This window comes from Siphateles boraxobius, unplaced genomic scaffold (assembly GCF_051911475.1).
Source record: "Siphateles boraxobius isolate OS27281-9 unplaced genomic scaffold, OSU_SipBor_1 29, whole genome shotgun sequence".
In the NCBI taxonomy this organism is placed as follows: domain Eukaryota; kingdom Metazoa; phylum Chordata; class Actinopteri; order Cypriniformes; family Leuciscidae; genus Siphateles; species Siphateles boraxobius.
The window spans coordinates 17,049,435-17,061,837 of record NW_027508908.1 but is presented as its reverse complement, the minus strand read 5'-3'; the positions used below and the strand labels follow the sequence as shown (position 1 = coordinate 17,061,837).

The 12,403-nt window shown below is 40.0% G+C and overlaps 1 protein-coding gene across 1 annotated transcript; it reads left to right on the top strand.

The window, feature by feature from the left end:
• Nucleotides 1–332: 332 nt before the first annotated feature.
• Nucleotides 333–11,820, top strand: mxra5a (matrix-remodelling associated 5a). Its single transcript, XM_077246735.1, has 7 exons — nt 333–896; nt 1,259–1,467; nt 2,519–2,648; nt 2,831–3,221; nt 3,387–7,484; nt 7,621–8,542; nt 9,725–11,820. The coding sequence occupies exons 2-7, from the start codon at nt 1,289–1,291 to the stop codon at nt 11,631–11,633; spliced, it is 7,629 nt and encodes a 2,542-aa protein (XP_077102850.1). The 5' UTR covers nt 333–896; nt 1,259–1,288; the 3' UTR covers nt 11,634–11,820.
• The last annotated feature ends 583 nt before the right edge of the window (nt 11,821–12,403 follow it).

Sequence of the window (12,403 nt, the reverse complement as noted above, 5' to 3'; positions counted from 1 at the left end):
GCCAGCCCCCAGCATTTTCTTCTCTAAAATGCGGGTGCCTTGTGAACTCAGGGGAATTCATGCATGTGAGAGAGAGTGTGTGTGTGTGTGTGTGTGTGTGTGTGTGTGTGTGTGTGTGTGTGTGTGTGTGTGTGTGTGTGTGTGTGTGTGTGTGTGTGTGTGTGTGTGAATGCCATGGGTCTAGGATCAGTCTCTAGGAGGGAAATAACAAGGATTTAAACCTTGTGTAACCTTTACTTATAGAGTCTCAGTCTGAACCTTTAAGGGTCAAAACAGCATGTCATGGAAAAAGAACAGTGGGGGATGCAATAACTTCAACTACCATAAACAACACATACATGTTCGCGTTTGTACTGCCAAGTTGTTGCATTGAACTGACATTACACTACATTTTGTCTGGAACTGTGTGCTTTCGGCAGCTATTCGTCTCATCCAAAACATTACTTTCAGGAACGCGTGTAAAAGGCTCAGTCGGTCACTCCCCCCGAGCCCTGCGTTTGCGCGCAGACGTATCAACGCGCGCACCAGCGCCATCTAAAAGTTTCATTCTCACGTTTCCAACATAACGCACAGCTTCACAGCTGGAGTCTCCAATGCGCTTCTCAAATACATCCTTTTTCAAAAATTTTAGGGATTTGTTTATACTGTTTTGACGTTTCTCCGCATCGGAATACAAGCAATTAGTGTTATATTGGATTGAGAAGAAAACCGACAACAAATAAAAACTTAATGAATGAAAACATTTTCAGCTTTTTCATCATCAGTGGAGAATTTGCATCCTAAATTGAACGGACTATCACATTTCTGGAGATAGAATTTTGAGAGGTGCATGCTGTGGACCAAAAGCATGCAGGATTGTAGTTGGAATAATCTCCTGTTAACAAAGTTAACATAAGGTTTGTTTGTTTTTTTCTCTTTCCAGTAGCTCTTGAATCAAAACGTACTCGGAGTTTGGCAGCTACAACAGCGCTCCATAACTTATTTTAAAGCAAGAATACAGTTTATTATTGTAAGATTGTAGTGACATTTAAGAACCAATTGCTTTATTAATTAATTCCTCAGCAAACAAAGATTTAGATACATATAGATCGCCAAGTCTTTATATTTTGCTTCTGGACGAACCCCTTATGCTTGCAGACTTTATATAGGCTATCTTAGAAATAACACACACACACACACACACACACACAAACACACACACACAAACAATTATTCTATAGTAGGCTATTTTTGCTTAAAAATTTGCGTTTTTCTGCAGTTTAAGGTGGCTGCTGCTGTGAGGCTGAAGATGGGTCGCTTTTATGCTCAGGTTTTGATGATGCTGGTGGTAGTAGCACTGCCTGTAGCAGTACGGTGTTGCCCGAGGCCATGTGCGTGCCACCAGCCCGCAGAGGTGCACTGCACGTTCCGCTCCTTACTCGCGGTGCCTGCTGGCGTGCCCAAACAGGTGGAGCGGATGAATTTGGGGTACGATTAACTGTTCTGTGACACGAGATTATTATTCCTAGACATTGCTTTCTTTCTTAGCTTTCTGAAATCAGCTTTCGTAATAGAACACTTTAGCACATCTATTCCAAAACTGATTTATCTGTAGATTAGGCATATCATACTGGTCATCGTAGCATTTTGAAAATGGATTTTATTACTCGTTGCTTTAAAACATTTAATCCAAATGGGTTCATCTGTCGGTTAGTGGGAATTTCCCTTGATGATATCAAATGCCGGGGATATTTCGATCACTTTTCATGTGACCTACAACTATGCAGGATGTTTAGGACTGTCCCAGGACGTATTTGAGATAATACTTAATTGGTTAAACAGGGGCTAGTTGTCGCAATGTGTGCATGTTTATATTAAATTGTATGTTTACATAAACACATACCTTACAGGCTACAAAAGTTACATTTCAACTGATCTTACCCAAGTGTAAAATCCAGTTCTTTGAATTGTCACAATGCAATATGTGATCATTTTGTTTGTTTTGTAATAAAATAAATAAAATAAAAAACAGTAAAAAGATTATTATATACAAAATTATTTTATTAAGCAACACAAATGTAAACAGTAATGAACAAAAAAAAAAAACATTGTTTTAATCAACAAATATTGTATTTAATTTTTTTTTAAATTTTCCTGACCTGAAATGTATGAGAAATGCATACATTTGTCCTGGGAACAAAGTTCAACCATATAATCAGCTATAGTACAGTAGTTGAGCCATTCCTGAGTGTATGGCAGTGTGGTTTTATTTTGTTCAGTTGTTTACCCAGAAGCAATTACAAAAAACAACAACAAAAAAGATTTAGAAATTTTATTTGGAGAACTTAATTCCCTAAATTATGTCATGTTAAGACATTTTTGGACTAGGCATTTGGAAACCTTACAATTACTGAGATAAAACCTTTTGAAAACCCTACACTCCCACATTGAAATTGAGTCAATTCAGATTATATTTGGTCAATCTGCAGCATCACAGCATAATTAACAATCTTATTTTCACCTCCTTCTTTACACTCAGGTTTAATACTATAAATAGAATAACTTACAGCTCTTTTGCTGGGTTACGAAAACTGGAGCTTCTTTTAATGCATGGCAATGATGTGCATCAAATTCCTGATGGAACATTCCGTGACCTCATATCTCTTCAGGTACAAATTTTTCCCTTTGAGAAAACATTATTTCTGTACTTCTTTTGTTGTACTAATGTTTGCATTGATACCTCATATATGTATGGAACAACTTTTGCAATTAAATAACATCAATGAATTCAAATTGAAAATGTAATATAAACAAGTAAATCATATCTAGTTCAATGCCTCTTTCTCCTCAGATGCTGAAACTAAGCTATAATAAACTGAAGGTAATTAGCAGGCAAACCCTTTTGGGTCTCTGGAGTCTCACAAGGTTGCACCTGGATCACAACAGACTTGAGTTCATCCACCCTGATGCATTCCAAGGCCTCACGTCTCTTCGCCTTCTCCAAATGGAGGGCAACCAACTTCAACAGCTCCATCCAGCAACCTTCTCCACTTTCTCTATTCATGGACACTTCCATGTGTCCACCCTAAAGCACTTGTACCTGTCAGATAATATACTGACCACATTATCACAGAGGATGCTAGCTAGCATGCCCTACCTGGAGAACCTCTCCCTGCATGGGAACCCCTGGACCTGTGACTGTCGCATGAGATGGTTCAAAGAGTGGAATAAAAATTCACCAGGTTATTATTAGCATGATTGACAATAGTAATAATATAAATGATCACTTGTGATTATCTTCTCATAATGATAGTTCTGCATGGGATTATATACAATTTTGTTTAGAATTATACAACTACTTTATCTTTATGAATGTCCATTTCTAACTCCTCCTTTTTTCTTTCCAGGTGTGCTGAAATGTAAGAAGGACAAAGCCTATCTGGATGGCCAGCTATGCCCTATGTGTTTCTCTCCAAAATACCTAAAGAATAAACAACTACAGGAGTTGGAGAAACCCACTTGCAATAGTCCCATCATCAGCACCTTTCACAGAGCCATTTCCCCAGAGGACACTGAAAGTGACCTCCTGATGGAGGATGAATTTCGTCAACCCCTTGGCAACATTTCCCTGGGCCTATCAGATGAACATGGACATCAAGTAGACCTGGAATGCATTGTCACTGAGCCAGGAGAGGTTACAAGTATAGGCTGGGACTATGTTAACCATTATCAAATATCAGCAAATGTGACTCTGGCGTTAGATTTAAAGTGCATTATTGACAGGTCCAGTTATGAGAAGTTGTGGAGATTGATTGCATATTATAGTGATGTTCCAGCCCACCTTCGAAGGGAAATTATGCTAAGTAAGGACCCTTACACAAGCTTTAGATATCGGCAAGATGTTGAAAAGGATGCTCGTTACTATACAGGAGTAAAAGCTAACATAGCAGCTGATCCATCCTGGTTAATGCAGTCATCAATGGACCTCCAGCTAAACAGACTTCAGTCGACAAGTAAAAGTGTTCGAATTATTCTGAGCACCCATCTGACTGAAGTTATGGAAAAGGAATATATAAGACAGCAGAGTAGGGGCTGGGTTATCATTGAGTCCAGGAACAATACTAGAACAATGCAGACTGCTGTTGTGGGAAGTCCTGCTAAAATAAACTGTACCATACATAGCTCAGGGAACGAGTCAGTTAAATGGATGCTACCTGATGGCTCTACTTTAAAAACACCTTATAGCAATGTTGATAGAATGCTTTCAGCTTCAAGTGGCGGTGTTCTTGAAATCAAATCTCTGGATCATTCTGATTCAGGAGTGTACTACTGTATTGCACAGGTTTCAGATGATCTTACGATACTCCCATTTCGCCTGGCAGTAGAGGAATCCTCCAGCCCACCTCCTGGAGGTGAGGGAGTAACAGAGCCAAAAATGGGATTCGCAGGTCGACCGTTTTTCCTTCCATGTGTTGCCACTGGATCCCCTGATGCTGATATACACTGGATTCTCCCTGATGGCAGCATTGTTAACAAGTGGATAAACATTTCCAGGATATTTGTGGCTTCAAATGGAACTCTGATTATTCGACACAGTCAGCTTTCAGACAATGGATACTATAAGTGTGTAGCAGGAAACCAGCATGGGATGGACACTTTGGCCACAAAAGTAATAATAACTAGGCCACCAGGTATGCTCCCCTTACGGAAGTACTCCAGTAGCCCTCAACCTGCTGAGGGAGTTTCAACTAAAATAAAAGTCCTTGTGAAAAATGATGTGGAGTCATCTGGGGATAATGAACCTGAAGAGTTTTTAGAGAAAGCGCTTCCTACGCAAGTGGATTTTCCCAATCGGCGGAGGGTCCCAAGTACGGGAATAAGGGGAGGTCATCCGTCTAGGAATTCCTGGCGACGCCCTGCTACACCAAGGAGGAGAATAGGTACCCCAGTAGTGGACAGGGTTAACACTGTAGAGTCAAAAAGAAGAATTAACTTGTCAAACAATCAAATAGACCCAAAGCACTGGGCTAACATTTTGGCAAAAGTTCGCAGTAGTGGAACCAGTTCAAAAACAACTACTCCAAACTATATTCAGAACAGTACACACAAAATACAGTCAGAGTCAGAGTCAGAGGCCTACACAAAGCAATCATTACGATCATCTGCAGAAGGTACAACAACAAGGGCACCAGTAAAGGAAGTATTGTACTCAGTTACAATGTCACAGATGCCTATTGAAGCTACTGAGTACAACTTGAATATAAGATCTCTGGATTCTGAGAATGCAAGACATGTTATTTACCAGATAGCAGCTCCTAAAACAGACCCAAATTCAGATTTGTTTACAGTAAGCACATATTTCTCACAACCCACAGTTGGACCTCAGATGACCCGTTTTACTGTGAGAGATTCAGAGGTTGCAGATGTAGTTGCAGGGAGCACTGTGTTGAGCACAACATCATATGGAACCTATTTACAGGAAAACCAAAGCCACACAATGGATGTAACTGAAGCAATTCAAAAGTATGATGGTGAAGATGACGTAGAAAAAAGGGTTTTGGAAAACCCTGAGCATGTGGGAGAGGTTTATCAGGAAAGGATGCATCACAGCTTAGAATCAACCACAGCCAAAACTCTCATAGAACCAAGTACAGAAACTGCTGTGTATTTATTTACTGAAATTCTAAGTATAATTAAGCAAGGACCACAGACCTTACAAAAGCACATACCTCAAGAGAAACATAATGTCTCAAAAAATCCACTGCTTCTTACTGTGACACCAACCACCAAACCCACTTCAGGACATAAAGCAACATTCACTAATTTACTTAATGCTTCCTCCTCAAGTGCTAGGAACTCATCCAGTTTGAGGAGAAGGAACGGTGGAAGACGTAGAAAGCCTAATCGAATTAGAACTAAGACAAACAGTTCTAAATCATCAGTATATGTCACAAATGTCACCCCACAGCCCACTTCATCTTCAATTGCAGAAGTCACAAATGAGTTTTCAGTCGTTACTAAGACAACTGCCTCCTTTCAAACTAAAATAGAAACATCTCCATGGGCCAAAAGTGTAGGAGCCAAGATGAATAATACTGTTCCATTAACTGACAGACAACCAGAGTCACTAGGCAAAATTACTCACGAAGAGAACACAGACCCTTTATACAGTGGCAGGAATCACAAAACCCACAAATCCCTATCCCAAGAAAAATTATCTTTGACAAAGGAGAGACACTCATCTCATGCTAAGCCAGCTCAAGAGAAAAGCACCACTACAGTACTAGTGTCTTCATCAACATTCAGTAGTTTTGGAAGTGAAAAAGAAAAAGCAACCATAGAGAAAGAAAAAAAATCCACCTTGTCTCCCCATATTCCAAATCCTCCTATGAAGGCAGCCATTCATGAGTGGTTTACAAGCACCCATACCCCTGCAGCTAAAACGTTTGAAGAGACTCAACAGGGAAACATTACAGCAGACCCCAGCTCAACCCCAACGTCAGACGACTCTCATGCACAATTAGAAGAACTTCCAGATGCAAGTCCAGACAAAACAAACAGCCAATATATCCCCACAGAGACTGAAAAAGCTCTGTCATACAAAGAGCTTGAAAGAAGGTTTCCTGTGAGGTCATTTTCTTCTTCTTCCCCAAGTACACAGTATGAAATCATCAACAATAATTCAGAAATCCTATATGGTTCAGCAACAGCAACAATTTTTGAGGGGGCACAAAAGAGTTCACAGGTTCCAACAGGAAGGCCCAAAAGCTATCCAGGATTAGTGCTTGCAACAACAAAACCAATTAGGCTTTCAACTGGTAGCATCCACAACAGACACAATTCTGTTTTATCCATGAACCCTTGGTCTCCATCAGAAAATGCTAATGTGTCTCCAATTACAAAAGAAAACATAATTGCCACAACAACAACTACAACAGCTCTGAGGCCTCCTACAGTACATACACATATGCTTCACCCAAATACACCCACTTCTGTGAGCATGCTAGGTGAACCAGACAACGCAAATCACATTCCTGATAGTGACAAAGACAGATTTGTAACCCCAGGCCAGGAAACCATTAGTAAGATAGAACTTAGCAGAACATACAGTAGGACAAGACTTCCAGTCACACAATTTCCTTATCAATTAGCCAGTGCCTCTGAGGAGACAGGATCTCAAGAATTAGAGGAAAACATCCACAAAAAGACCATTACAAAAACACCCACAACGCCGCCACTTCACTCAACTTTAACTGTATCTTTACAACAGCAAAAACTTCCTGGCAGGCCAGGTGTTCAGGGTAGAGGAAGCTCTTCTGTACATTACACCACATCAGGAGGACCTCAACAAAGACCAACGGTAGTGCCTGAGGGTAGAGGCAGACCTCGGATCACCAGCACAGACATTAGATCAGTAACAGCACATGCTGAGACTGATGCCTATTTGCCTTGTATGGCTGTGGGAAAACCCAGTCCCTTCCTTTCCTGGACTAAAGTATCCACAGGTAGGACAGGTATAGTTTTAATTATTTAAATATTACCATTAGCTTTTAAAATCTGTGCGTTGTTGACACATGCATTTAGAAATATATTCTTTTGATGCTGTAGCTCTAAAATTATTTTGTTACTTTTTTCCTACAGGAGCTAGTATCACACAGAACAGCAGGGTTCAGAGATTCGAGGTCTCTTCTAATGGTACGCTTATAATCCACAATGTACTTCCTCTGGACAGAGGCCAGTATCTCTGCAGTGTTCAAAACCAGTATGGAGAGGACAAGATTGTAGTTAATTTAGTTGTGCTAGCTGAACACCCTAGAGTTTTGCAGCCTCGCTATAGAGAAGCCACAGCATACGTTGGAGAAAATGTTGAGTTTGAGTGTCAGTCCCAAGGGCATCCTCAGCCTCGGATCACCTGGGTCCTACCTGATAGGAAAATGGTACATTCTAATGGACCTACTCAAGGCACACCTGAGCACATGGTCTCAGTGTTACCTAACGGCATGCTTCACATGAAATCGGTCAATCACATGGATCGAGGAATTTATAAATGCATTGCTAGCAATGCTGCAGGTGCTGATACCATATCCGTTCGACTGACTATTGCTTCCTTGCCACCCATCATTCAGCAGCCAAGACATGAGAATGTCACTCTTCCAGAGGGAAGCACTGCCTACTTGAATTGCACTACCAGGGGTGTTCCTCCCCCTGCTATTGGCTGGATCACTCCTGATGCCATGCAGCTCCGTCCCTCCCAGTTTATTAATGGACGTAACTTGTTTGTATTCCCCAATGGGACACTCTATATTCGTAGTCTTGCTCCGACAGATGCAGGGAGGTATGAATGCTCAGCAACCAATGCGGTTGGCACTGCATGGAGAGCCATTTTTTTGTCTATAACGAAGTCTATAATATACTCAAGAGCCAAGATTATATTCTCAACGCCTAAAAAAACAGATGTGGTCTATGGAGGCAGTTTGCACCTGGACTGTGTTGCGTCAGGGAATCCAGAACCCAGGATCATTTGGAGGACTCCGTCTAAAAAGCTTGTGGATGCTCACTACAGGTAATGTAAACACTTAACTGAAGTACATCTACTTTGCAGGAAAGTACATACTGAGTTTATACAGAAAAATGAAAAATGTGCACATAGCTACTGTCTTCCTTTCTTTTTCTTCTCCCTCTGCATTTCTCTTGGTACTTAAAGCATGCACTTAAACACTATGTTTTCATAAGTTTGCATCCTGTTTTGACTAAGAGACATGTTACCCTTGCCATGCAAATCAAACACTCTTAATGTCACGCTGTGGTGAATCAAGTTTGTATTGTTGTTAATAGGTCTATGTGGTGTTTATTGTATGCTTTGAGACAAACCATGTGCAAACTCTTAAGTCAAGACCATTGCTGAGTACTTTCTCCTTAAAACTGCAGTGATCTAAAGACAGTTTCAAAATCAAGGTTTGAAGTCACTAGTGTTTCTTAAGTCACAAACTACCTTGTAACTAATCACATCAATGTAATGGCAGGCTTTAGCATATCATTAACTATTATCTGAAGCAGTGGAGTCTCAAGAGAGGCCAGGTTAACCCAGTATATTTTTCTCTGTTGAAATAAAAAATCGGGTAGTTTTAGCAATATAGCGGGTGTATGATGTATATTAGGATGTTATGAACTATATGCCTTTCTCCACTGATGTTCTGAGTTTTTCAAAGCGTTTCTAAGGATACTAATTGTTAAAAGGCAGCTGTCTGACTCTGAGGTGGCGAACAGGAACATGATTTATGTAAAATTAGTAACACATTATTAGCTGTTTGATAGAGTTTTCAAGCAAGAGGCTAATCATATTAATTATCGTTATGTGTCAGACGCTGTAAAAAGCGATACCATTGTGCAGCGTTTACCTCAATATGTTGATCGAGTGGACCGCTTATCCTAAATGAAGCAAGGGTTACATTTAAGCTATTTTAAGGCATGAAGAAACATTTTTCACAGGAAAAATCTTTTAAATATGTAATTTTGGTGATCAAAGATCAGTTTTAAAGGATAAAATTATTGACTACAACTTTAATTGTTTAAGACTTTGACTGCTCCTCTAAAAGAGGAGCTCATCTAGTTATGAAATCTCAAACATCAAGGGTGCAAGATTCTAATCAAAAAGCAAAAATCTTCTGTTAGTAACATTTTACATTAAACTGGTTGAATCACACATCTTCAGTAATAATGCTTTTGTAATTTTTTTATATTTCAGTTACGATCAAATGATCAAGGTCTCTGCCAACGGTACTCTATCCATCATCTCTGTGACAGAGAAAGATAATGGTGAATACCTCTGTGTTGCTCGCAACAAAATCGGGGATGATTTTGTGCCCTTTAAGGTCAACGTCCTGGCAAAACCTGCTAAAATTGAGCAGAAGGCAAAGTCTGATAGGAAGGTGCTGTATGGAGGTAACCTAAAAGTTGACTGTGTGGCCTCTGGACTACCTGATCCTAAAATCCAGTGGGTATTGCCTGATGGCACCATGATCAACAGTGTTGTGAAATCTGAACGTAATGTTGGCAGTCGAAGTCGCAGGTATGTTGTCTTTGAAAATGGAACCCTCTTCTTCAATGAAGTAGGGATGCGTGAAGAGGGCGACTATACATGTTACGCTGAGAACCAGGTTGGACAAGATGAGATGAAAGTGCATGTCGAAGTAGTTGCAGATGGTCCCATGATTGCAAATAAGACACATGATGTCATCAGGGTCCTCTATGGAGAATCCGTCTCTCTGCAGTGCAGTGCCAAGGGTGAGCCAACACCTCTTATATTGTGGTTCTCACCCACTAATAGAGCCATCACTTCAACTTCCGACAAATATTTTATACACAACAATGGGACTCTAATCATTCAGAAAGTTCAGAGATTTGATGGTGGGAACTATATATGTCTTGCCAGGAACAGTGCAGGACAGGATCGCAAAGTGACCAGAGTGGAAATTATTGTCTCTCCACCTGCTATTAATGGCCTCATAGGCACCACAAACTCAGTGAAAGTGTCTAGTGTGAGAGATCAACGGAAACTAATTGACTGTGAAACTACTGGTACACCTGTTCCCCGTGTCATGTGGGTTCTTCCAGAGAATGTTGTACTCCCCGCACCATATTATGGCAGTCGAATGACAGTACATCGCAATGGCACTTTGGATATTCGTTCAGTGAGAATGACCGATTCAGGCCAGTTAGCCTGTGTTGCTCGTAATGAGGGAGGTGAAACAAAACTCATTGTTCAGCTTGATGTAACAGATATTTTGGAGAAGCCGAATCTTAAGAGTCCTAAAATGGAGTCACTCTTATTGACCGTGGGCAGGACCATTAACCTAAGCTGTTCAGTTGAGGGGTCACCAACCCCACAGCTGACATGGATCCTTCTAAATGGCTCCCCACTATTGAGTGGTGCACAATTCAGTAAATTCCTCCACAAGTCTGATGGGACTTTAGTCATCAGTAACCCTGCTCTCTCAGAGGCAGGCACATATCGCTGTTTGGGACGCAATGCAGCTGGGCTGGTTGAAAGAACTGTTACATTAATGCCAGGGCACAAGCCAGAAATCAATAACAGGTATAACTCACCTGTTAGTATCATAAATGGGCAAAGTTTACATCTGCACTGCTTGTCAAACACTGATTCTGTCCGTCTCACCTGGACTCTGCCAAGCGGGATAGTCTTAAACCGACCTCAAAGAGCAGGTCGTTATGCTATTCTTGCCAATGGAACACTCTCCATCCAGCAGGCCTCTGTCCATGACAGGGGCTCATATACCTGCAGAGCCTCAAATGAATATGGAAGCTCCCTGATAACTGTTCCAGTCATCATCATTACATATCCACCCCGTATCACTAGTGGCCCAGCTCCTGCTACCTATGCTAAAAGAGGAGTGGCGGTACAACTTAACTGTGTGGCCACTGGCATCCCCAAATCAGAAATCGCATGGGAGACACCAGACCGAACACGGCTTGTTGTCAGCCCCCAACCACGGCTAATTGGGAACAAGTACCTCCATCCTCAGGGTTCCTTAATCATCCAGAATCCTACAACAAGAGATGCTGGACTGTACAGATGCACAGCCAGAAATGTGGTAGGGGTTGACTCAAAAGGTACATACCTTTATGTATACTAAGAAACATCTTCATATGCCCAAGGAACTGCAACATTAACACAGCTTGATAGCAATAGAATTTGTCAATGTGAAATACAGAATGGAATCAGCCCAATGCAAAAAAACCCCAAAAACATTACATTTTATTTTGTCAATGATGTGAGCTTTACTTTAAAGTTTGCAAGTAAAACTTTGCAAAATGTAAAAAGGTACTATTCTTCAAAAGCTTGGTATGGGATTCATGTACAGTAATGTAACCAACCTACTGATATTACAAGGCATCTTTCTACTTTTAATGTTTGACAATGACAGTTTATGTCTAAATGTATATATATATATATATATATATATATATATATATATATATATATATATATATATATATATATATATATATATATATTTGTAGCCATGTAGAAAAATATAAATTATATATTCTGACTTTATGGAAGCCAATAATGCAGAATATTTTGCAAATCAGGGATAACATTATTTTAATAATGCTTTAAAAAAATCTAATTATTCAAAACTTTCAAATGTAAACAAGATGATCACTACACAATTTTGAACGACTTTTGAATTTTTGAAAATTAATTTTCACAGTATTACAATCATAGATTCTTATTCAGCTTTCAAGAATTACTAGCAAATGAAATACAAAGTTGCCTACAATAGCTTTTTCATATGATTATTTGTATCTACATTGCTCTATTTGAAAAAATGTCTTTTTTTGTCCATTTGTAACACTTATAAATTATTTGTCCTTTAAAAACTAATGTATTTCTATTTTG

Bases quoted from the DNA above. Each gene is read 5' to 3' on its own strand.
- mxra5a (XM_077246735.1), top strand. From the start codon at position 1,289: ATGGGTCGCTTTTATGCTCAGGTTTTGATGATGCTGGTGGTAGTAGCA. The intron at 1,468-2,518 runs GTACGATTAACT...CTTTACACTCAG, and splicing joins GTGGAGCGGATGAATTTGGG to GTTTAATACTATAAATAGAA. The intron at 7,485-7,620 runs GTAGGACAGGTA...TTTTTCCTACAG, and splicing joins CTGGACTAAAGTATCCACAG to GAGCTAGTATCACACAGAAC.